Source organism: Beta vulgaris, chromosome 4, assembly GCF_026745355.1.
Source record: "Beta vulgaris subsp. vulgaris cultivar EL10 chromosome 4, EL10.2, whole genome shotgun sequence".
NCBI classification, from domain to species: Eukaryota; Viridiplantae; Streptophyta; class Magnoliopsida; order Caryophyllales; family Amaranthaceae; genus Beta; species Beta vulgaris.
Genome location: NC_079205.1, coordinates 58617788 through 58642129, shown reverse-complemented (window position 1 = coordinate 58642129; position 24342 = coordinate 58617788). Strand labels below are relative to the sequence as shown.

At 36.1% G+C, this 24342-nt stretch overlaps 1 protein-coding gene across 1 annotated transcript in view; it reads left to right on the top strand.

Moving 5' to 3' along the window:
* The window catches only part of LOC104890446 (protein ILITYHIA), a 42709-nt gene extending 21684 nt beyond the window's left edge, over positions 1-21025 (top strand). The window contains exons 25-60 of the mRNA XM_010675944.4: positions 92-214; positions 342-422; positions 494-610; positions 3708-3880; positions 5739-5816; positions 5960-6107; positions 7527-7649; positions 7741-7797; positions 7873-7983; positions 8065-8256; positions 8325-8498; positions 9685-9795; positions 9876-9945; positions 10061-10139; positions 10474-10576; positions 10669-10839; positions 10937-11059; positions 11142-11255; positions 11592-11698; positions 11805-11856; positions 11932-12038; positions 12130-12189; positions 12274-12388; positions 12491-12601; positions 12696-12833; positions 12911-13033; positions 13182-13253; positions 17262-17374; positions 17878-18036; positions 18158-18254; positions 18348-18530; positions 18644-18838; positions 18945-19124; positions 19221-19353; positions 19778-19856; positions 20656-21025. Of these exons, the coding sequence (XP_010674246.1) occupies positions 92-214; positions 342-422; positions 494-610; positions 3708-3880; positions 5739-5816; positions 5960-6107; positions 7527-7649; positions 7741-7797; positions 7873-7983; positions 8065-8256; positions 8325-8498; positions 9685-9795; positions 9876-9945; positions 10061-10139; positions 10474-10576; positions 10669-10839; positions 10937-11059; positions 11142-11255; positions 11592-11698; positions 11805-11856; positions 11932-12038; positions 12130-12189; positions 12274-12388; positions 12491-12601; positions 12696-12833; positions 12911-13033; positions 13182-13253; positions 17262-17374; positions 17878-18036; positions 18158-18254; positions 18348-18530; positions 18644-18838; positions 18945-19124; positions 19221-19353; positions 19778-19856; positions 20656-20698 (4215 nt within the window). The 3' untranslated portion in view covers positions 20699-21025. The remainder of the gene's footprint in view (positions 1-91; positions 215-341; positions 423-493; positions 611-3707; positions 3881-5738; positions 5817-5959; positions 6108-7526; positions 7650-7740; positions 7798-7872; positions 7984-8064; positions 8257-8324; positions 8499-9684; positions 9796-9875; positions 9946-10060; positions 10140-10473; positions 10577-10668; positions 10840-10936; positions 11060-11141; positions 11256-11591; positions 11699-11804; positions 11857-11931; positions 12039-12129; positions 12190-12273; positions 12389-12490; positions 12602-12695; positions 12834-12910; positions 13034-13181; positions 13254-17261; positions 17375-17877; positions 18037-18157; positions 18255-18347; positions 18531-18643; positions 18839-18944; positions 19125-19220; positions 19354-19777; positions 19857-20655) is intronic.
* The last annotated feature ends 3317 nt before the right edge of the window (positions 21026-24342 follow it).

Genomic DNA, 24342 nt, shown 5'->3' with positions numbered 1-24342 from the left:
CACACTTGTGCACCTGCTCCTAGTTTTCTTTTTTCTTCATCATTTCTCATGTCCAGTTAATTAGACACAAATGTGGTTGTTGATTGTTTAGGCTGATCCCAATGGAGATGTTCGTGGGAGAATGATCAATGCTGGTATATTGATTATAGACAAGCATGGCAGAGATAACGTGTCCTTGTTGTTTCCAATTTTTGAGAACTATCTTAATAAAAAGGTATGCTGATTACTGATTATTGTTTTTACTGTCACCGTGTTCCAGGATTTTGTCGTCAGTTTCTCATATTTATGACAGTTAAAATTATCTTAATTTGATATGATTCATAATTTTCCTTCTTATTTAGGCGTCTGATGAAGAACAGTACGATCTTGTCCGTGAAGGTGTAGTTATATTTACTGGGGCTTTGGCGAAACATTTGGGAAAGGTGTTGCTTGCTACATTACTCCTCAATTGTATCATTTGTGTGATGGTATCTAATATCTACTCTTCTGTCAGGATGACCCTAAAGTTCATGCAGTTGTTGAAAAATTACTTGATGTGCTCAATACTCCCTCTGAAGCTGTGCAGAGGGCGGTCTCGTCTTGCCTGTCTCCACTAATGCCATCTAAACAGGTTATCTTATGCCATTTTGAAGTTAAAATATTGTATACTAGTTATTCGTTGGTTTTCTAGACATGCGATCAAGATTTGAAAAGTTTTCCTAGTCACCAAAGAAGCTGCCTACATGATTGCTTTCTACACAGGCATACGATTTGTTTAATGTTTTCCAAGTAGCTAATTTTAATAGTACCTTTGTCAGGCGGCCTTTAGTTGTCATGGGGTAAAGGGAACGGAATCAACAAAGGGGTAGTGAGGGAAAGGAAAATCCTTAGATGTTAGTTGTTGTTTGGTTGATACAAGGTCATTTCTCTTTCTTCCTCCTCCTACCTTTCTTCCACCGTAGCACCACCACTTTTCCCTCCCTACCCACCCCAGTCGCGCCACGCACCGCCGACCGTCCCCCTCCCTTCCCCACTCGCTGTAGCCCCTCCCCCTTCCGACTCGCCGTCTACCCCCTTCCCCCTTCCCATCGCGTCACACACTCCTCCCTTTCTGCTTCGCGCTATACTGTCACCTTCCCTGTGTCGCTTCCTCTCCCTCTCCTTCCCTGCATCGCCTCCTCCCTTCCCCTACTTGCTGCCGTCACTTGCGCTGCCTCAGTTTCAGCCACGAGGAAGTCCTTTGCAGTGTAGCACTTCTCCCTTTTTTTTAGGGTTTATGGTGAACGGTGGTTTAGGTGGTGGATGAAGAGGCGGTTTTGTGGGTGAACGGTGGTTTGGTTGGTGTAGAGGCGACGAGTTGTTATGCGGTGGTCGTTGGGTGGTCACGTGGTGGTGGTTAGGCGTTCAGATGATGATGGTTGGGTCAAGTGGTGGTTGGTTGGTCAAGGAAATGGTAAATGTTAGTCAAAGAAAGGGTAAGTGAAACCTTAGGGGGGGTGAGGGTAAGAGAGTCGAGGGCTTTGGGGTTAAGGAGAGGGTAAAGGGTTTCATTAAATGAAGTAAACAAACAAGTAAGGGAATCAAGTTACTTCATTCCCTTACCCTTTCCAAGATACCCCTAACCAAACACCCCCTTATCTTTAGTTGTATTCTTGTATACATTTTTCACCGATGTAATTCTTGTGGTCCATTTATTAGAAAATAACTCTTGTAGTCGAGTTATTAGAAATTAATTGTTGTGTTCTAGTGATTAGATCAGAGTCTAGCTTCCTTCAGGATTGGGTGCGAATTTCTTAATGCACAAATTGTTGAATGAGACGATTGCAGAATAGATTGTTGTGAGACAGGGTTAGCTTATTGCCCTAGATGGGTCACTTTCACTTGTATGGATGTGACTCATTTAAGTTATAAAGTTATCCTCTGTCTAAAAGTGACCCATTTTGACATAAAAAGTGACCCATTTTGGCTAAAAGTGAAGTGATTTGAGGATAGCTTCCTTCAGGATTAGGTGCGAATTTCTTAATGCACAAATTGTTGAATGAGACCATTGCACAATAAATTGTTGTGAGATAGGGGTAGCTTATTGCCCTTCATGGGCCACTTTCACTTATATGGTAGTGAGTCATTTAATTTATGATGTTATCCTCTGTTTAAAAGTGACCCTTTTTGACATAAAGACTGACCCGCTTTGGCTAAAAGTGAAGTGGTCTCACAATAAATTTAATGTGCACCCGGTGCACATATTATTATTATTGTTCTTTGTGTGCGAACCAGTTTGTTTTTCCACTGCTTGTGGTGCTTCTTTGACTCCTGTAACTATGAACCTTATTTCTTCTGAGTGCCTAGATTCTGGAATTCATTTTCCTTTTCTCAGTAGATAGATTCGATTTGTATGGTTAGCTCAGTAATTGTTTAAATTTATAACACTTAGGCTACTTCACAAGGCTCTGACATGGACCATAGTTAAAATTTATGAATTATAAGTTGAAACTAACTACTGCTTCCACCCAACCTTTAATAAATTGGGTCCCTTGTCTACTCTAGAATCTTGGCCCAATTCATCAACCCAATATTTAAGAAATCCCTCCTCAATTTCTAAATTCCATTTCCCTCCACCTCGCACCTCCTAAACCAGCCTAACTCAATCCTGCCCCTATTTTGCCACCCAGATCCTCAACTGCACAAATCAATTGTCCACTTAGCCATTGTTCACTAAACCCACTCAATTTTTTCTTTTTCAACCAAGTTTTTCTTATGATGTCCAAAACATTATAATCAGCCATTGGAATACCAGGCCACATTATCACTTTTGATATCCATTCTTCCCACTTCCCAGAATTCTATATTCTGTCCTACACAGTACACAGTCCAGGAATTTCCTTTCCATGGCCAAGCCAATGACAATCACATCAGCACTTGTCAATCAAGTGATCCAACGCCAATGGCCACAGTGCTTCGACAATGCCAAGTTGCTGAACCTCTCTTGCGGGATTATGCACCATAAATGTATACCAACTTTCACTAAGGAAGAGCAAAACTTAATTCAGCAGCTCACTAACTGTTTCAGCCAGTGCAAGAATTGGAGCAGAGATCATTGCTGCCGATGCCGGGAATCGAGTGCCAACTACTATCCACCTTGAGGACAAAGTGGAAGTTTGGGGGCCGGTAATGCAACGAACTGATATGCGGAGTAGGGGAATTTCAGGAATAGCTTTATAAGTAGTGTAGGTGTCTAGGAGAATAAGTTAGAGAGTTAGTTAGGGATGAAGTACTATATATACGGCTTATGTAAGAGGGAAAATCATTTTGAATATTGATAAGAAAATTGGGTGAGCTTTTAAGAGTTCAATTGGGAGAGAATCAAGTCTCTCGAAAGCTTGAATATCATTTACAACTGCTGTTTTTAGTGTTTATCAATCAAATAATCTTCTTCCTTATTTTCTGCCATTAATGATGCTTCAACAATGTTGATTCATCGCATCAAACTGGGAGATGGAGGAATTGGATATCCCAACTATTTTTCTGAGTTTCACTCTCACAAGCTATGCTTTTTTCCTTGTTGATGTGATCTCCAAGTGTAACTCATATTTATTGTGAATTTTTGATATTATGCCTCCCTTCGAGTTTAGTGGTTTGCTTCCTTTCTCTGCTGTCCTCTGGAGCACACTTTTTTGCATGTAGTTTGGGAAAAGTTATCATCTCTGAACCACATTTGTCTTTCTTCTCAGCAAGACGGACCAATTCTTGTTTCAAGGCTTCTTGGTCAAATGATGAAGAGCGACAAGTATGGTGAACGTCGTGGGGCAGCGTTTGGACTAGCTGGAGTTGTTAAAGGTTTTGGAATTTCTTGTCTGAAGAAGTATGGGATTGTGTCCGCATTACATGAAGGCCTTACTGACAGGTGCTCTCTCTATTTTCTTTCTATATCTGCTGCCATAAATTTATTGCCAAATGTAGTGGCTCAGTCTGCAACTATGCATTGCTCTATAGTGTTTTCTGTTGCATTCATCTTTGAAAAAACATGGCATGTAAATTACTTTTCTTGGTGAATTTTGCTACATGCTGTCTATGTAATGATACTGATTCAATAAGTGAGTACATGGTATTAATTCTAGGGCGGTCATGATGTGGGAACGTGATATAAAATATCGGGAATGTCACCACATTGCGACTGCAGTGTGAAGGTTTTTGAGCGTACCAAGGCCGTGATATTAGTTTGCGATAAGCTCATAAAAGCCACAATTTTGACATTGTTCCAATTCCCAATATAACATTGCAACATCTTCCCATATCTCCATACTCTCGGTTTTTAATTTCTCTAAAATGATGCTATTTAATCCTCCATGGTGCATGTCCACTAAATTAATCAATCATCTCATATTAGTTCTCTTTCTGCACAATGCATAATGTCTCATTATAATCACTATGGCTAGTGGAAGTCAATGAAATTATCTTGTGCGTTGCACACCATTAAAAGCTAATTATATTAGATACAACAAGTAGGTGATTGTCTATTTGCAATAAAAAATCAGTGAAACTTTATGTTAAACTCATGGAGTTTTCTTCTTGAATGCCACGGGGTTTGGGCATACTACTTGGTACTCTAGATGAGACATCAATGGAACAAGCAGACTGGAATGCAATTGAGACCCCTACTGTGACACTATTCTAGAGATTGTTTAATTGCCAAAATATGGAACTAATTCTAGTGTCAAGCTATATTACTCCGACACCTTCATTAACCTAAAAAACCGGGTGGCGTGTCGTATCGTGTCCGACACGACACTTCACTTTGATACTTCATTTTTAAACTAAAAACTTGTCATTTTTCTACAAAATAGCCGAGTTGGACACTTGGACACCCGTATCCGAGTAGACACTCAATCCGTGTCTGAGTAACATAGGTGTCAAGTTCAAGCATGTGGATATATGTCTGTCTATGACTATGTTTATTGTGCCATGTGGCTTTACGGGGGTCAACATATCTAGAGTAGATAGTATTTTTGAAGATTTAATATCTAACTTTAACACCCATCTCTTGGATTTGTTAGGTCATCTCTTCTGCTAGTCACTCCATCTATTCTCAGATTTTGGCAAGAAATATTGCATTTATAATATAAACTAACAAGAAATTTTGACATGAGAAATGATATGAAATTCTAAAGCTGAAGACTACTTAAGCGGACAATTAGTTTTGGGATGGAGTGAGTACCTTCTTTTGCAAATTCTTCTATCTATGGTGGTTGTTGGCCTAGTTAGATGTAAAGCAAGCTATCATTTCCATTGTAAATTGTGTTTTATCTTTTTGTTTCTTCTAGTTGTGATTTATAAATGTTTGTAGTGTAGTTTCTGATAGTTCTTTAGAGTGCATGAGTTATGACATCCCTGAAAGCTTTATTATTATTATTATTATTATTATTATTATTATTATTATTATTATAATTATTATTATTATAATTATTAATATTATTATTATTATTATTATTGTTATTGTTATTGTTATTGTTATTGTTATTGTTATTGTTATTGTTATTGTTATTGTTATTGTTATTGTTATTTTTATTATTATTATTATTATTATTATTATTATTATGTTTATTATTATTATTATTATTATTATTATTATTATTATGTTTATTATTATTATTATTAGTTTTATTATTATTATTATTATTTTTTTTTTTTTTTTTTTATTATTATTATTATTATTATTATTATTATTATTATGTTACTACTTTAACTATGTTGTCACTTTTCAGAAATTCTGCAAAATGCCGCGAGGGAGCACTGATTGGATTTGAGTGTCTCTGCGAGAAGCTCGGAAAACTATTTGAACCGTATGTCTGTGTGTCTTGTGAAGTTAACTGCTCTTGGTCCCATTCCTTCTATGTATTTTTCCTAGCATGAGGTGAACATGCATCATTCACTGTCAAGAAATGACATCAAGTTTCCCCCTCTGACCTCTCTTTTTCATGGACAGCTATGTTATTCAAATGCTCCCATTGCTATTGGTGTCTTTCTCTGATCAAGTTGCTGCTGTTCGCGAAGCTGCTGAATGTGCTGCACGTGCAATGATGGCGAACCTTACTGCTCAGGGGGTCAAGCTCGTTCTCCCTTCGTTGCTAAAGGTGATTCTCACAAAATTAAAATTAAAATATCCACCCTTGTTAAAGTAATAATCAGAAAATTAAAATCATATGGTCCAAGTATCCCAAAATGGCCATAACCCATGTGACCCCTATCACGTAAAAATCACAATGTAGGTAACATTTGTTTTGGACAGTGTAAGAATGGATTGGGTAGAACCATCCTATCCTGCTGATATTACAATTTTTCCCTTTGTTTCATATGATAGTTCTTTTTCCAATGCATTTTTGTGTCAGAATTTAGTAGGTGTCCTGTTGTATGTTCATTGTTAGTTTTTTTTTTTTACTCCATGCTTGCACAGAAAGTGTCCTATTTACAGTTTATTTATTCTTATGAATTATGATGATTGGAAAGGAAAGGAAGGAACGAAAGAGAATTGGAAAGGAATGGGGCTAGCACTTATTTCTTTTGGTTCAATTAGAAGTTGAATAATTCTTATGTTTGATTAGTTAATTAGATAAAGGATTATGATAGTAATGAAAGGATTTTATGTAATTTTCCTTTCCATCCGTGTAGCACTAAATTTGGGAGGAAAGGAAAGTGGTAGTTTATGGAGAAGTATTTGGGGGTCTGACACTTCGATTAATTTCTATGCTGCATCTGATTGATAGCAATGGAAAGCTTTTGATAGTTGGCATATGCTATTGCCTATTTTGAATTGTGCTTTGAGGGTCCTGCTGGCTGCTGGAGTAGTTTCCTTTTACTTCAGTGGAATGCAGATTGAATAAATGATTGGTTTACTTTATCAGTTGTTTCTTTCCCAAGTGTTTTATTTTTATTTATTTGTTTTTTTGCCGTTCTTTACTTATATTGACTCCACACGGAGAGAGAAAAACAATCCTTCTTTTGTTATAAAAATTAGTTATTATTCCCGGGCTATGTCTCGGGTAAGACAATATTTCATTTATTAATATTGTACTTTGAAATGATAACACTAAATACAACTTGGTATAATGGTTAAAACTTTAGTATATGAACTTGAGGTCACGGGATCAAAACCTATACTATGCAATTTCTAAAAAAATTTATTGTACATGAATAACATGAATTAAAACTCCCTTAGGAACGCCTTTTAATATATTTATATAGATTGAACCAAATAAGGACAATAAAAGAATGGAATCAGTTATCTTTGATTCCATTCATCTATTTTATCCCAACCATTTTGTTTCTTTATTTTAAGTTGAACAAGGCCTGAGTGTGTTGGTTATATAATTGTTTTATTGAGCTTTCCTTACAGTTGTATGCATCTCTTCTATGCTAGATAAGTTCATATATACCATGTCATATTTAAGATTTCGACCTCATATAAAGGTGTAACAGTTTGTGTTTATCGTTCTATATATCTTTAAGTATACTGGCTTTATTCAATACTTTCCTACTTGTGCTTGGTCTGACAGGGTCTTGAAGATAAGGCTTGGCGAACTAAACAAAGTAGTGTGCAGCTACTTGGTGCAATGGCATATTGTGCTCCTCAACAGTTGTCACAATGCCTGCCTAAGATTGTGCCTAAACTGACAGAGGTTTGCTTGTTCGCAAACATGACATATCATTTGAATTATAGCTTTGTTAGATCTTGCTCCCCATGATATTGAGGTAACTGTGCTGTGACAGGTGCTGACGGATACCCATCCAAAGGTCCAGTATGCTGGCAAGACTGCGCTTCAGCAGGTGATGATTAAAAAACTGGTCATGCTACTACCTCTCTGAGAGAATCAAGAGATGTAACTTTTTTCTTCTTTTCAGGTTGGAAGTGTTATAAAGAATCCCGAAATTTCCTCATTGGTTCCTACTCTGCTGAGGGGACTTACTGATCCCAATGATCATACCAGAGTTGCTCTGGACATACTTCTCCAAGTAAATCTATATATTATACCCTATAACATATATGATTGTCGACAAATCGCTTCTCTGTGATTTTAACCTATATATTTGCAGACAACGTTCGTTAACTCAGTTGATGCTCCTTCACTTGCTCTTCTGGTGCCAATTGTTCATAGAGGGTTGAGGGAAAGGAGTGCTGAAACTAAAAAGAAAGCAGCCCAAATTGTTGGTAATATGTGCTCATTAGTGACTGAGCCTAGAGACATGATACCTTATATCGGTTTGCTCCTTCCTCAAGTGAAAAAGGTATATATGCTTGGATATGTCTCTCAAATTCTTTCTCTCGGTGCTGTAATATCTCTTCCCGTATGCAGGTTCTGGTTGATCCTATACCTGAAGTTCGGTCTGTCGCTGCTAGGGCACTTGGCTCTCTTTTGAAAGGAATGGGAGAGGAAAACTTCCCTGACCTTGTTCTATGGCTCTTGGAGACTCTAAAATCTGAAGGAAGTAATGTTGAACGTTCTGGTGCCGCACAGGGATTGAGTGAGGTGGGATCACCGCTAAAATTTGCTTCTTTTTGGTTTATTCATTATATTTGGCATTTAGTTGATTTTTGTTGTTGATGCTTGTTACCGATTGTCAATTGCTAGTTATTTTTGGTGATTTGTTGCTTAAAAAGTCACGGGGAGTAGGATTGCATAGCTTTTCTTTTCATGTTTCTATTTTTGCGTGTCTAGGGGGAAGATATAAGGTATTTCTAGCCTTTTGGAACTTCCAGCTTTTTCTATTTTCTTTATCAAGAAAAGCCGGAGGATAGGCTTGATTTGATTATCTGTTGAATTTAATGATTTATTTGGCAGGATTTTAGATTAAACTTCGAGTTCAGAGGTTAATGGGTTTACTCATTTTGACCTTAACCTTACCGGTTTGTTGAACAGATTGAGAATCCTCAACCTTGACCCAAGTTCATTAATCAAGGGATTGACAACCACTTAACCTAACCAGAGTTGTTTACTAAACGAGTCACCCTACACCTTTTAAAAGAGACTTATAAAGCACAGTTTTACATATGAAAACCAAATATGTTGCCTAGTAATGTGATCAACCCACTTACTATGTACAGAAGTTAGGTCTAAATGAACAGAATACAACCACCAAGGTGCGAAACTTATGTTTAAAGAAGACAAAACTGTAAAGTATTAAAAGCAACACTCCTGATGTTGATCAAAGTTCACCAAGTAAACGAGCTGTTGTATCAGGTCATATTTGAAAGTTCAACGCTAACCACCCCATTTGATAACTTTGTCGTGTGGGGTCAACCTACTTACTTAAAGCTGTTTAGACCTTTAAACAAAAAGGCTAATTTCGTTTAAGTCTTTAAGATTCCGGCGAGTTCCTGGGTCGTGTCAGTTTTTTTCCACCTCCAGTATTCAACCAAAGTTCCAAGATTATAACTGTGTAATATATCATTTCTAGTAAAATATTCTGATTTACTAAGTTTATTTGACCAGTCCCTCCAAATAATCTCAAACATTGTTATCTTCCCAGTCATGAGTTTTAAAAGTTCACCTACATGTTATGGTCTCTTTAGACTTTTAACATCTCAGATTAAATGTGTTGTTCACGATTCTTGCGAGTGTGTTGCTTTTTAATGAGTGGAAAGCTTGTTGTTAAGACCAAAGGGCTTGTATATATTTTTTATTAATTTCTTTCATAAACTGTTTCTTTTCTTAGGTTATGGCTGCGCTTGGAATTGAGTATTTTGAGCATATTCTTCCTGATATCATAAGAAATTGCTCTCACCAAAAGGCTTATGTCCGTGAAGGCTATTTGACTATCTTTAAGGTATTTAATAATATGGGATATGTTCAATTGATAGGAATATCCTCTTCTAATTTTGACATATAATATAAATTTGTCTGTAGTATTTGCCTAGGTCTCTGGGTGTCCAATTTCAGGACTATCTGCAACAGGTGTTGCCTGCTATTCTTGATGGTTAGTTAACAAGGAACTGATCTTTTAACTTTTTGTTTCATTACGTGTAATACTTTGGGTACATAGTCCTCATCCTCTCCGTCTTTTTAATTATTTGAACTCAAATTTTGCTTAGGTCTTGCCGACGAAAATGAATCTGTTCGCGATGCAGCTCTTAGTGCTGGACATGTTCTGGTCGAGCACTATGCGACAACGTGAGTGCTTTTGTTCCCTTGCTTTAGCTCTCCCATTTCTGCAATCAGCTCAAATATACTTCGACTTTTGCATTTATGGTATCATCCTTACAGGAGTATAGCATATATCATCATCTTCTGCAGTCCTTAAATACAATTAGATATAAAAGATTCCCAGATTTGACTTGAAAGAATGGTATCTTTTGGTTCGATCCCTAACTTTGTACATGGGGGACACCCCGTCATCCTTTAGATAATGTACATAAGTACATATGTATGAATGTACCTGGATTACATGAAAAGTTGAGACTATCTTTTTCTTGTGTGTCGTGCTTATTTAGTTGTATTGCTTTAGGTCTTTACGGCTGCTACTTCCTGCTGTTGAAGAGGGAATCTTCAATGACAGTTGGCGTATTAGGCAAAGCTCTGTCGAACTGTTGGGTGACCTGTTATTTAAGGTGTGATTCCTTTTTGGCCGTTCTATCTTTTGGAATGGTTGATATTTATCTTCTGTTGTTTCCCTCACAAAACAAATTATATTTCTGTTTAGGTTGCTGGAACTTCTGGGAAAGCATTGCTTGAGGGAGGTAGCGATGACGAGGGGGCTAGTACAGAAGCACAAGGGCGTGCTATTATTGAGGTTCTTGGTAGAGAGAAACGTAATGAAGTGCTTGCTGCCTTATACATGGTTCGCACTGATGTCAGTGTGTCAGTGCGTCAGGTAAGCATTTTAGAAGATTTTTTTTTTTCCGTTCTCATAATAGTTAGATTCTCTTGTGAACCTTTTGGCTATTTATTTATTCTCTTTGCTTTTACAGGCTGCTTTACATGTATGGAAGACCATAGTAGCAAATACTCCCAAGACACTTAAGGAAATTATGCCTGTATTGATGGATACCCTGATAACATCACTTGCATTGCCATCTAATGAAAGGCGACAGGTTTGTTAATGTTTAATTGTCAACCTAATTGAGATTAGTATGCAAACTGTGTACATTATTTGCATTTGTGTTTCTGTACTAGGTTGCAGGAAGGGCATTGGGTGAGCTTGTTAGGAAGCTTGGTGAAAGGGTGCTTCCTTTGATAATACCTATTCTATCTGATGGTCTAAAAGATCCTGATTCCGGAAGAAGACAAGTATGAATTATACCTTTCTTTTGTAATTAATCTAGATTCAACCAACTTTATTTCTTATTGTGATGTGTTGATTGTAATAAAACTACCCATATCCAATTACTTGGAATACTCACCCTGCTAAGAGGTGATTGTTAGTGTTTTTTTGTCCCTTGTGAACATGAGTGTCCAGTGGATACATTCTAAAGCTGTATCAATATTTGCATTGTTTACAAAGGCATTAAAAGATAAGGCAAGAACACAGAAGAATTATAATAAGGAAAACATTGATAACCAAGAAAGATATAGCAACAAACATCATAACTGACAGCTTTAATCTTGTGTGTCTCACTTGGACAGGGTGTTTGCATTGGTCTGAGTGAGGTTATGGCGAGTGCTGGAAAGAGTCAGTTGTTGAGTTTCATGGATAAACTTATCCCTACAATCCGTACTGCTCTTTGTGATAGGTTTGTAATTTCTTCTGTTGTGCAAAGTCACATGATTTGGTGAATTGTTTTATTGCTAGCACTTAGCATAATGTGCTATGACAAAGTTGTTTGCTTTGTTCAACAGTGAGCCTGAGGTCCGTGAGTCAGCAGGCCAGGCGTTTGGTACTCTCTACAAGGTGTTTTTGGTTTCTTTTTCGATTCTTCCTATCGTGTCTGAAAGTTTCAAGTTACTAAAGCTATAGTTTCTTCAGAGTGCTGGAATCCAAGCAATTGATGAGATTGTTCCTACTCTTCTGCAAGCCTTAGAGGATGATGAAACTTCCGAGACTGCTTTAGATGGTCTTAAGCAAATTTTAAGGTTAGTTACCTGGTTCTTGGGCTTTATTGCGAATAGAAATTATTTTCCATGCCTGTAGCTGATCTTCCCCTTCTTAAATGTGGCAAATCAGTGTGAGGACCGCAGCGATATTACCTCATATCTTGCCGAAGTTGGTTCAGCTTCCCCTCAGGTGTGTACAGCTTTCCTGTCTGATGTACATGTTCTCCAAATATTTCTTTTCCACATATATACTTATTCTAACCAACGTCTTTAGTGAACTTAATGCACATGCTCTTGGAGCTTTGGCGGAGGTTGCCGGGGCTGGTCTTAATTTACACCTTAGTACTGTACTTCCTGCCCTGCTATCAGCAATGGGTGATGACAATGTGGTAAGTGGCATATCAAGCAATTTTTTTCTCTCACTCCCACCCATACGTGTTAATTTTCCTTTATGAGCTATTCAATTTGTCACAAGTTCTTTCAATATATAGGATGTGCAAGATTTAGCAAAGAAGGCTGCTGAAACTGTCGTATTGGTTGTTGATGAGGAGGGAATTGACTCTCTAATATCCGAGCTTATCAAAAGTTCTGGTGATAGTAAGGTACATTCTGCTAGCACTGAGTTCTTACTTGTCCAGCCTTCAGTTTGCTTCTCATGTAAATGAGCCGTTTTAATTTAACTTACTTGGATTCCAGGCATCAATTAGGAGAAGCGCTTCATACCTTATCGGCCATCTCTTCGAGAACAGCAAGCTCTTTTTGGATGATGAAGCGCCCAGCATGATATCTACCTTGATTGTTCTCCTTAGTGATTCTGATCATGACACTGTAGTGGTAGTATTCTCAAATGTCTTGCTCATGTGCTTTGATATGTCTATACCAAGAATTGCTTCTCATTTTTTATACGACAGGCTTCCTGGGAAGCTTTGTCAAGGGTTGTCACTTCAATTCCTAAAGAAGTACTTCCAAGTCACATAAAGCTGGTTCGTGATGCTGTATCCACCGCTAGAGATAAGCAGCGAAGAAAAAAGAAAGTAAGTTTCTCTAATTGTTCTTTGTGTTGGCTAAAAAACTGTTCTTTTTCTTAGCTTGGTCTTATTTGGCTATTGGTGATGCTTCTGCTCTATGGTATTGGTGTTATTGAACAATATGAGATAGTTAAATGGTTCATTTAATCAACAGGGAGGACCAGTTCTAGTACCTGGATTTTGTCTACCAAAAGCCCTGCAACCTGTTCTTCCGATCTTCCTGCAGGTATCCTCTTCACTTTTACCCTTTTGCTGTCCGACCAACATTCATGATGTTAAGGAGACATCCTCGTCTTTTCATGGGAACTTGTTATGGGCAATTGCTTGCAGCTTCTGGTGACTCTCAGTTAATACTTGGGTGGGTTATCCTTAACTATTATAGGGTAGATAAGTTCAATGGGTTTTCCTCAAAATCTCGTTATGGAACGCCATAATAAAAATCACATACTTCTCACCACGTTGTCCGTTCCGTAATGTGAACTCACTGCTTCAGAACGTTTTATCCCCACTGCATCTGATCTTTTCAAACATTGGCCTAAAATATTATATGAATCAATTATTCAATTGTGAAACCGATGAAACATTATATTCTGATAGATTTGATTATACTATGTTGTAATAATGCCTCATAAATTAAAACAATGCACATAAGGTTAGAATATATTAATGTGAATTTTTGAAAAAAATCACACTGCATCGGCCGCGATCCGTTCCATGCATCCGTTACAAGCCGCTTCCGTGAAAACGCAAACGTTACCGCGACCGCATGCGCGATTTTTTTCCTTGCACGTATTTGTCATCTTTTCGTTTGGGTAGATAGTGTCTTTGTAATATAAGTCACCTTTTTTTCTTGGTTGATGAATGTCTTTGTAGCCTGTTATGCATTTGTTGCCTAGCCATTGTTTAAACTTTGGAACTCTTTTTAAAGTGAGCAAATAAAAAAAAATTGGTATTCTGCTTGATTAGCTAGAAATATTTAACTGAATGCAACCATCTCGATTGGTCAGGAAAGTATTATGTTTTCGTTTTCATATGTCGAGGGCTTCTAAGGCTTTGCAGGTTGTATCAAAGTAAACCACATGAGTCCATCACTTATGCATCCCCCGTCAATTATTTATGAGTTTTAATTTGGCCATTGTTCTCACGCAACAAAGTGGTGTTCAACTCCAACTGTTAGCTGGGAACTTGATCCTTGTCAACCAAGGGAAAATAGTGGAGTGGTCGTCTATGGCTTAGACTACAGGGGTATCTGATTATGCTTGAATGCATGCTTTAGCATTCCTTTGTATTGCTAAGAAAGATCATATTGAGAACATAGGTGTAGGAGAAATGCATCTGTTGAGATGGATGTGCGGAGATTTGGAGTAATATCAAAGCTACAAATATTGAGGATAAGATAAGGGAAAATCAACTTCATCGGTTTGGGCATGTGCTACTTCAGCCACAAGATGCGTCACTTGTAAGGAAAGCTGAGATTTGGAATTACGATGATTTTAGTTGAATTTGAAGGGGGAACAGATAACTTGAGGGAGCTAAAAGGGATATGAACCTGTTAAGCTCGGACTCGGCCAGCCACCCTGCTGTACCGGTATCGACACGACACGACACCGGTGCCTACACGGAATCCGGACTGGATGCGGGGACGAGAAAGTGGACGCGATCGATTACCTATAAACCCTAGATCTGAAAATTGACCTAGAAATACACGATTTTATTTCTTGAGATATTGGGGCTTTTACCCGGGAGGGTGAGTCGTTTACAATAGTCTAACTTTCGTCATCTTACCGGCCACTTCTCCGGCGACGGTAGAGGAGAGAGAGATGGAGGTTACTGGGTGAAAATCTCTTTTTTTTTATCTAATAATTTAAGGTGAGGTGGGAAACCAGAAGGGGGGAGTTAAAAAAATCACGTGAACCAAAAAGTGAAAAAGTAAAGTAATAAAACTGGCCTATTAAATTCAAGAAGTAGTACAGCAGCAGACAGTTGTACTACATTACATTTACACCTTTTTGTTTTTTTAGGAAACATTACATTTACACCTTTTTGTTTTTTTAGGAAACATTACATTTAGGCTATGTTCAGTTCACCTTATTTTTGCTTATTTCAGATCAGATCAGAAAAAATAAGTTCAGATCAGTTCAGATCAGATCATGCTTATATTTAAAAACTCATTATTACTATTAAATATCTTTCACTACATATTTGTAAAAATTGTAATAATTGAATATTAATAAAGTACTCATTGAGACGAATCAAACAAGACCCCACATGACTATATTTTTTCTTATATATTGAGAAAAATCTAAACGATTCTCTCTAATTGTGAATAGTGTCAAGATTCTAAGTGAGAAAGAAAAAAAAATACAAAAGGAGTATTATTATTTACCAGTACATTTTTTCAAAAGGATTATTATTGTTGTTCAAAATGAAACTACTAAGTTCGGATTACATTTCAAAATAAGCTAAGTGCGAGGTACAAATTATAAATTTAGATTCCGTATACTTCATCCTACCGAATTTCAAGTCTATCTAGCCTTTTGAAGTTGCACGCTATGTATTTCTTTCTTGCGCAAGTCATAATTGTTTGTATATCTTATTTTATTTTATCCGAAAAAGAAGTTGAGTCTGCCGACTTCTCAATTTTGAAACACTTTTTTTTTAAGGAAAAGTGTGAAACATTGTATAAGTGCTCTTATAAATTAATGACTTGGTTATATGATTATTTTTAGTAATAATAATTATTATGATGATTATGATTATTGTTGTTGTTCTTATAATACTGATAATAATAATAATAATTATTATTATTAATAAAAATTGTGTTAAAGTTGTACTAGAAATAAAATAATAATAATAATAGTAATATTATAAATAAGATCCTATAATGTAGTGCATGATACTGAATTACAAAGTAATAATATAATAGTAATAATATATTTTATAAAAGATAAGATCTTGTAAATAAGTTCAGATCACATCAGATCAGATCAGAAAAAATAAGTTCAGATCAGATAAGTTCAGATCAGAAAATCTCAGGTGAACTAAACATAGCCTTACTGATTTACACCTTTTTCTCTTCTCTCTCAAAAAATAATAAACCTTTTGCTTCTTTTTCTCTTTTACTTTTTTTTTTTACAATTATACAAGAGCTTTTGAAGTTAAATCTAGAAAATAATATTTCCTAATACTTAACTGTCGTGTCCCCGAGTCCATATCCACAATTTGGACTCTTCAAAAACGAGTCCACGAATCCTTAAAATTAGAATTTGAAGGGTCCGACACTTGGACCCGTACCTGAGTCCAACCCGTACCCGAGTCCGAGCATCCTAGATATGAACAAATGGGATTGGAGTAGCATATAGCACTAGATAGAAGCAATTGGAGGAAGAGGACATGTAGAGATGATCACAAGAGATATTCTTGGTTTCATATAGCCAATAGGATTAAAGGCTTTGGTATTGTGGTTGTGTTCCTCATTTTGGGGATTGAATTGCATATGGCTGCATATAAATAGAGGCCTAAATGCATTTTAGACTCTCCTAACAAATCAGCAAGGAAACATCAATTTCAGCTTACTGGGTTTATTTTGTCTAAGTTATTTTATATTCTCTGGCTGCACTTCCATGAGTAGAAGCTCATATTGTTCATATAAAGATTTGGGGCAGCATAACAAATCCTTAATGGTGTTAGTCTCAAGATAATCTTATACTTGTTTGTATCCTTTAAGTCTATGTTATCTTATGTGCACCTGTTGGTGTTCGTTTGATGATATTTTTTTTCTAAACAAGCATACAGCAATGAGGCAGCATAGTTGTTTTCATGGTTTTTCCTCCCCCACCCTTGTTCATTATACCACTTGAACAGAAGTATTCCTTGATGGTACTTGAAACTTAAGATAATCTTATATTTGTAGTGTATTCTTTAAGCTTCTACTATCTTTTGTGCACTTGTTGGGGCTCTGTTAGGTGATATGCCCCCACCGTTGTGTAACTATACCACTTGACCAGAAACTACTCCAGTACTCCTTGATGGTGTTTGAATCTCAAGCTAAACTTATATTTTAAGTGTATACTTTGTCTTTTGTCATCTTATGTGCACTTCTTGGTGCTTCATGTAAAGGATATCCTATCTATATACAGACACACAGCAATAAGGCTGCATATTTGTTTTCTTGATGGCCGCTCCTCTCACACCCATATTGCTTTACCTGTACTTATCCTTCTTGTGTTGACAGGGTTTAGTAAGTGGCTCAGCAGAACTCAGGGAACAGGCGGCCATAGGTCTTGGTGAATTGATTGATGTAACTAGTGAACAAGCGCTGAAGGCGTTTGTCATACCCATAACAGGGTATGTCATTGTCATGATTTCAGTATATAATTTTATGATATTCTTTACTTAAAGTATGACAATAATGATTTGAAAGAGAGGATATGATTTAAAGTTTAAACCTTTCTGCTCTTCAAATGTTTGTATCTTTCTGTTCATTTGTTGTCTTGATGGGTTAACGAACTGGATCTTCATCAACGCCTACCTTATTTTCTTAATGGCTGAGGCCAGCAGCGTTTTGCTGTTTGCTATACACTACAAGATGATGGATTTTGTTTCACTTATGCTAATCTCTTGTATTGAGTGTCTGAAGGTTGAATCTGGCTTGCGTATTTATTTGTTTCTAGATACCTACTTGATGTCATTGATTCATTTACATCTGTTTCCTCAAGTGTTTGTTGTGTAGTGGAGACCTTACTGACAGAAAACTAGATTATTGTTCCGTATGTATTGTAGTTCCTTATATCATGTACAACTTTTTAGAACAAGATCAATTCTGAACAAATTTATTTCTCTGACTGCAGGCCCCTAATTCGTATAATAGGTGATCGGTTCCCTTGGCAGGTCAAGAGTGCCATTTTATCAACTTTGACCATCATAATTAAGAAGAGTGGCATCGCCCTGAAACCTTTTCTGCCACAGCTGCAAACAACGTTCATCAAATGTCTACAGGACAACACCAGGTCAGCCGCTGATTTTAAAAAAATCTTCGCAGCAGTGATTACGAGTGTTGATAGTCTTTACTGCTGGAAGAAGTTAGGGTTTCATTTGTGAGGAGCTAACTTCGGTGACTGTTCATTGCAGGACTGTTCGTTCAAGTGCTGCATTGGCACTTGGGAAACTAAGTGCGCTCAGTAGTAGGGTTGATCCTTTAGTGAGTGATCTTTTATCTAGCTTGCAGGTACTTGTTTCGTCCCTTTATTGCATTTATTTTTGCTTTAAGTGCCTTGTGTTTTTTACTTTGTTGTTTGATGTTGTGGGCTTGATTGTTTAGGCATCTGATGGAGGTGTAAGAGAAGCAGTTTTGATTGCTCTTAGAGGTGTGGTAAAACATGCGGGAAAGAGTGTAAGCGTTGCTGTTAGAGCTCGTGTCTGTGATCTGTTAAAAAATTTTACTGATCATGAAGATGACCAAGTTCGCATATCTGCTGCTAGCATACTGGGGATTACCTCTGAGGTATGTGATAAAATAAATCACTTTAACCTGTATTCTGTATCAATTGTCAACTATTATGACTTCATTATTCTGAGTCCCTCATTTTCCTTCTTCAAATTACTTCTTTTTAACAGTACATTGAGGACGAGCTGCTGGCAGAGCTACTAAAAGAACTTTTAGATTCAGCTTTGTCTTCCAGCTGGACTACTAGACATGGTTCAGTTCTCACCATCTCATCCATGCTCCGGCACTGCCCGTCAGGAGTTTGTCTATCATCTTGGTCACCATCCATTATATCTATGTTGAAAGATAAGTTGGAAGATGAGAAGGTACCTATTGGAAGACGCCAGAGTGCACGACGATATCAAAATGAATTAAATCACAATTACCTTTTCTGAAGTTCTGATTATGTTTCTTTTTTCTTCCATGATACAGTTCCCAGTACGTGAAAGTTCGACCAAAGCACTAGGAAGATATCTGATCTATCAAATTCAAAGCGATCCATTGAATAGTTCCTTGCATGCTCAAGTTTTGTCCTCAATCGTTTCTGCGCTCCAAGATGACTCCAGTGAAGTTAGACGAAGGGCATTATCTGCCCTGAAGGCTGCTGCAAAAGTAAGCAGTTACATTGCTTTCTAGAAATAGATCATAGATGTATTTTGATATAAACGTACGTGTTATCATGTGGCACTGAATTTCATTTTTTGGCAGGCAAATCCTCCAGCTATTATGGGCCATGTGTCGATCTTTGGCCCTGCATTGGCCGAATGTCTGAAGGATGGAAGTACTCCTGTGAAGCTTGCTGCAGAACGATGTGCTCTGCATTCATTCCAATTAGCTAAAGGTATTTGATTACCCGATGTTTCTTCAGTTCTGCCATACAATTATAAACCGAGTTCGCAGTATTTAAAATGACAGGAAATTATTGTTGATGGTTTGTTGCTTGTTTTCATGGTTTGTATTTCCTCCATTGTGGGAAAAAAAATTAAATTTGGGTTTTGTTTGGAGATTAAGAATTTTCATGGTTTGTATTTTCTCCGTCGTGGCAAAAAAAAAAAAATTAGAATTTGGGTTTTGTTTGGAGATTAAGAATAGTGCATAGGGAGAGAAAAAAAAAGATCAAAAAAGGTGTTGAATGGAGTGACGAATGCTTTACTTGACATAGAAATGTGAAGTTGTGCTGGAACGCCCACTTGGGGAATATGTGAAAGTTATAGTTTCAGACTACTCAATTAACATGACTTTTCCTTATATCCGCTTGTGTCCAGGACAAGAAAATGTTCAGGCAGCCCAAAAATACATCACTGGTTTGGATGCAAGGCGACTTGCTAAATATTCTGAAGACAGGTACGTCTCTGCATTTATTCGTGTGTATTCCCCCTCTAAGTCGCTGTAGCTCCAGAATTTTCATATTCATTTTTCCTTCAATGCCTGTGTTCGAATTCCAATATGTTCCGAGAATGTGAACTCGTGTAAGAGAATGGCTATGCAGTAATTATAAAGAAACTTCTATGTCTAAATTTGGATATCTAGATGCCATGTGTTATGACCTACATATCCTTTTCTAGTCAATTTTATTTCCTTATTTCCTTGTTATAAACATTATTAAAGAGTAAAAGAGTAAACATACATTGGTTTTCAGATATTTAGGTATTAGATGAATAGCCAAACTAATTATAAACGTTTGGTTGATAGGGTTCTTTCACTTTTGAGTTTTGAATAATCTTGTGCCTTGTAGCCTAGTAGTACAATATTCTGATAAAGAGCAAATGTCTTTGGTTAGTTAATCTTTGTAAGAACATGCTTCTACTCAACTGATTACTACTTCGTCTGTATAGGTATATGATTAGCTTTACTTTCAAGAGATTTTAGTTTTGCACCCTGCCCAAAGTGGATGAGCAAAAGATTGTTGGCTAATAACATGCATTTACCAGATCATAGACAAACGTTTAGCTTGTTGCTAGTCTTGCTACAACCTCATAGACATAGCTTGATGTCATGGTGCTAGTTAATTTCTCGGAGTTTGAGAATGCAGCTGCATTGCGGTTTGCGCACGCATGCATCCATTTGCTTGGATATACATGTGCACGTTTTCTCCCTAATATCTTGTCAGCTTACTAATTGGAACATTTTCGGCCCATTGCAGTGATGGTGATGGCGATAGTGAAGATGACAACACAACTGGCTGAAATTTTGACCAGGAGGTTGGTGCATGTACCAAAATGCTGCCAGATTTGGGCTGGGAATTGATGGAGCTGCGGTAACAGAATGCTCGTCGTAAATTATTTTGCAGCATTGGCTGTATATTGTGATACCTTTTTGCAAACGCAGAAATCAACATATATACACATTTTGGATAGTGTCTGTAAGATGGGGGTTCCTTCCGAAACTGTAGATAGATTATGTAAAGAGTAATTTTTGGTATCCTGGTGACCCCCAAAACATTGCTTTATATTGTATTCCTTTTGTCACATAGAAATCAATAGAAGAAAATAAGCCTTTTTTGATATATACAATTGTTCCTGCAGTATTACCTCCCCTTTGAGGCATCGACGACCTCTGTCTTTCCTGCATATATCATGCAAGTATGCGACTAGCGTTGTACAAAGGACATGCCATGCTTTCTCTGTTAAATAAGTTTTTACAATCGAGATGTGGAAAGATAACACTGGGTATCAACTAATTCTACAAAAGTTATTACAGGAGACGCTCTAATTTTAATATATATCAAAATGATTAAATTAGTCACCGAAAGAAATTAACCTAGTCACTATTTGGCTGATTCTCTTTTTAATATTGGATTTACCATTGTTTAATTTTAATATGAAAGTAGGCGATCTTTTACGAGGCAAATTCTTAAAGATGTAACTATTTCAATGTGGACAATTGGCTTTCAGTCCAAATTAATGATTGTGGGTGCTTAAAAATAATACATAGTCATTTCTCTGAGCATTACCAACTATTTATTTGTCAAATATAAATATTCGGATAACCTGAGAAGGGATCTAAGAATGTTTTTTTAATGTATTTAGGATATTAAATTTTAGTTAAAAAATGCTAGTAAATATTCTAAAGTATCAAAATTAGTTTTGTGGTTTTTGAAATGGATCACTAATGACTTTTAACATATCAAGAAGTAATTACCCAAAATTAGCACTAAAATCCCATATTCTCTTCTCTTCCTCATTCACTTTTAAACCCTATGTGCCCACAACTTTTTCTTCCTATTTCTAATTTCTTCAAACAATGGAACTCTTTGTGATTGACCTTTGCACTACCAACTACTGAACTTGGAGCATCTAATTGCACGAAGATGAGCAAGGCCTGCATCAATATTGTAGTTGGACTATTAATACTTAATAGGTTTGGTAATGAGGAAAAAGAAGGAAGAAGATGGGTTGGATAATCTGCTTATTAAAAATAAAAGAACTTTCTATTTTTTTTGGAAAATCGAATAATCCCAACTATTTCCTATCCGATTTTAGTAAATCCAAACAATGTAGAATAAAGAATGAACTATTTTTCTTCTATTGTTGTCTCCTCTCCACCTTTATAGTTTATGATCGAACAACTTTCGATAATATTTGTCTCATCTTAATATAAACCGCTAAAAAATTATATTATTAGAATCAATTATTCCAAATTATAAATTTAAATCTTTGTTTATAAGGCAAAAGTCTATTTTATTTAGAATGATATGATACTTGTTCATTAAGTAATTCGTTTGTGAAGATGTGGTGCACTAGTTTGCCTATTCTATAAGTATAACTCTATGAACTTCTATGGGATATAGGCATGCATATAATATAGGTGGTGAACGGTCAGATTTTGGGCTGCGCTGCTGATCTTCTTCGTGCCTTAGAAGATAGACTTAATTAAAAAGAACGGCTGCGTTATTCATTGTGAGTTGTGACAACTGACAACAACCTTTTCTTTTTCCGATTTATTTATAAACAACTCTTAATTTATCTAGTAAAAAATTTATATGGATATGGTTCACTAAATTAGCATGGACCTAATGATAATTCATGTGATTTATGAAAAAAAAGGCTAAATATATATATAAAAAATAACTAGATATAAATTAAAAAGTTTGAGTGTTTGACTATTGAAAAAAAATAACTATGTCATAAAGTGAATGTTTCATCCTAATAAACTAATGTAAGAAAGAGTGACTATATTAAAAAAAAAAGAAAAATCACTATAATAGAAAGTAAGTTTATAGTGTAACTTAAGATTTTTCAAAGATTACTATATGTAAAATAAGGATTACTATATTAAATAATTGACTTTGAATCTTTAATTCACAATAGTATTAGTGTGAATTTGATCCACACAAGAATAAAATCAAAAGGCCTTGTTGATAGGATAAATTTCATTTTTTCAAGATGTCCTTAACAAACTCTTTTTTTTTTTTTTTGTACTTTTACCAATTTTACGTTTTAGCAACGAATCAAGAATTATTCGGTAGGGCTGATTAACAGATTCTTGTCGGGTCGTGTTCGGGTTTAGGTTAATGATAAACGGGTTGAACATGTCCCAACTCAAACTGAAACCGTTTATTAAACAGGTTAAAAAAATCAACTTTGACTCGACCTGTTTATTAGACAAGTTGTCCGTATAACCCGTTTTACTCCACTATTAAATTTTTTTTTAAAATTATTATTTTCCAACAATAAATTCACATAAAGGTATGCATGATTAGATTTTCTTTTCAGTATTTGTGTTCTGCAATTAGTATTTTCAAAATTTTCACCAACTTTAACACAATTTTTTAGGAAATTTATATTTTAATGAGTTAAACATGTCAAACCAGGTTAATTCGGGTTGAAAACGTCAACCTTAACCTAACCCATTTAATTAAATGGGTAAATTGTGTCAACCCATTTACTTAAATGGGTCAAAAATCTCAACCCAAACCCGTTTATTTCAGGTCATGTTCAAATTTGGTAAACAGATTGGGTCAGTTTTTCACCGCCCTACTATTCGGTGTCTAATAGTAATGGCTATTCTGATCACCAGTTTTTACTAATAGTGATTCAGGCTATGTTCAGTTCAACTTATTTTTGCTTATTTCAGATCTAATCAGATCAGATCAGAAAAAATAAGTTCAGATCAGATTAGTTCAGACACATATTAGTAAAAATTATAATAATTGAATATTAATAGAGTACTCATTGAGACGAATCAAACAAGACCCCATATGATTATATTTTTTCTTATATATTGAGAAAAATTTAAAAGATAAGATCTTGTAATCAGATCAGAAAAAATAATTCAGATCAGAAAATTTCAGGTGAACTAAATATAGCCTCAGTTTTGAAATAGCTACTCTTTGTAGGTGAATGCAAGCGTTTACTCGTACTTGTTTGGTTAACAATCTAGCGCAAATGTATCTATATTGTCATGGAGTTTAGTTGGTATGTGCGTTCTATACAAGAACATGAGTTTTTGTTTGTTTAAATTATTAATACTTAGAAACATGAGTCTAGGAGAAATTTTATTGTTAATGGTTGTCGAGTGATATACAGGTACATTATAACAAAATTCGTTTCCATAAATTATTGCCATTTTCCAGAAAATGACGTACTGTAATGGGATTTGTGTTGCTGCCTTGACAAGAAACTGTATAAGGTAAACCTTAAGCAAAATGACAATTGAGACAATAGGGGGGAAGAAGTAAAGAATAACATATAAAAGGACGATAGAGCCAAAGATCAAAGGAAATTGGTACTCTAAATTTGTCCTTTTTAGACTTAGAGAAGCACAACAGTCCAGCAAAATATGGAATGTTTTAATCCTTTGGTAGAACTTGCTTAGAGTTTTGAAAAGA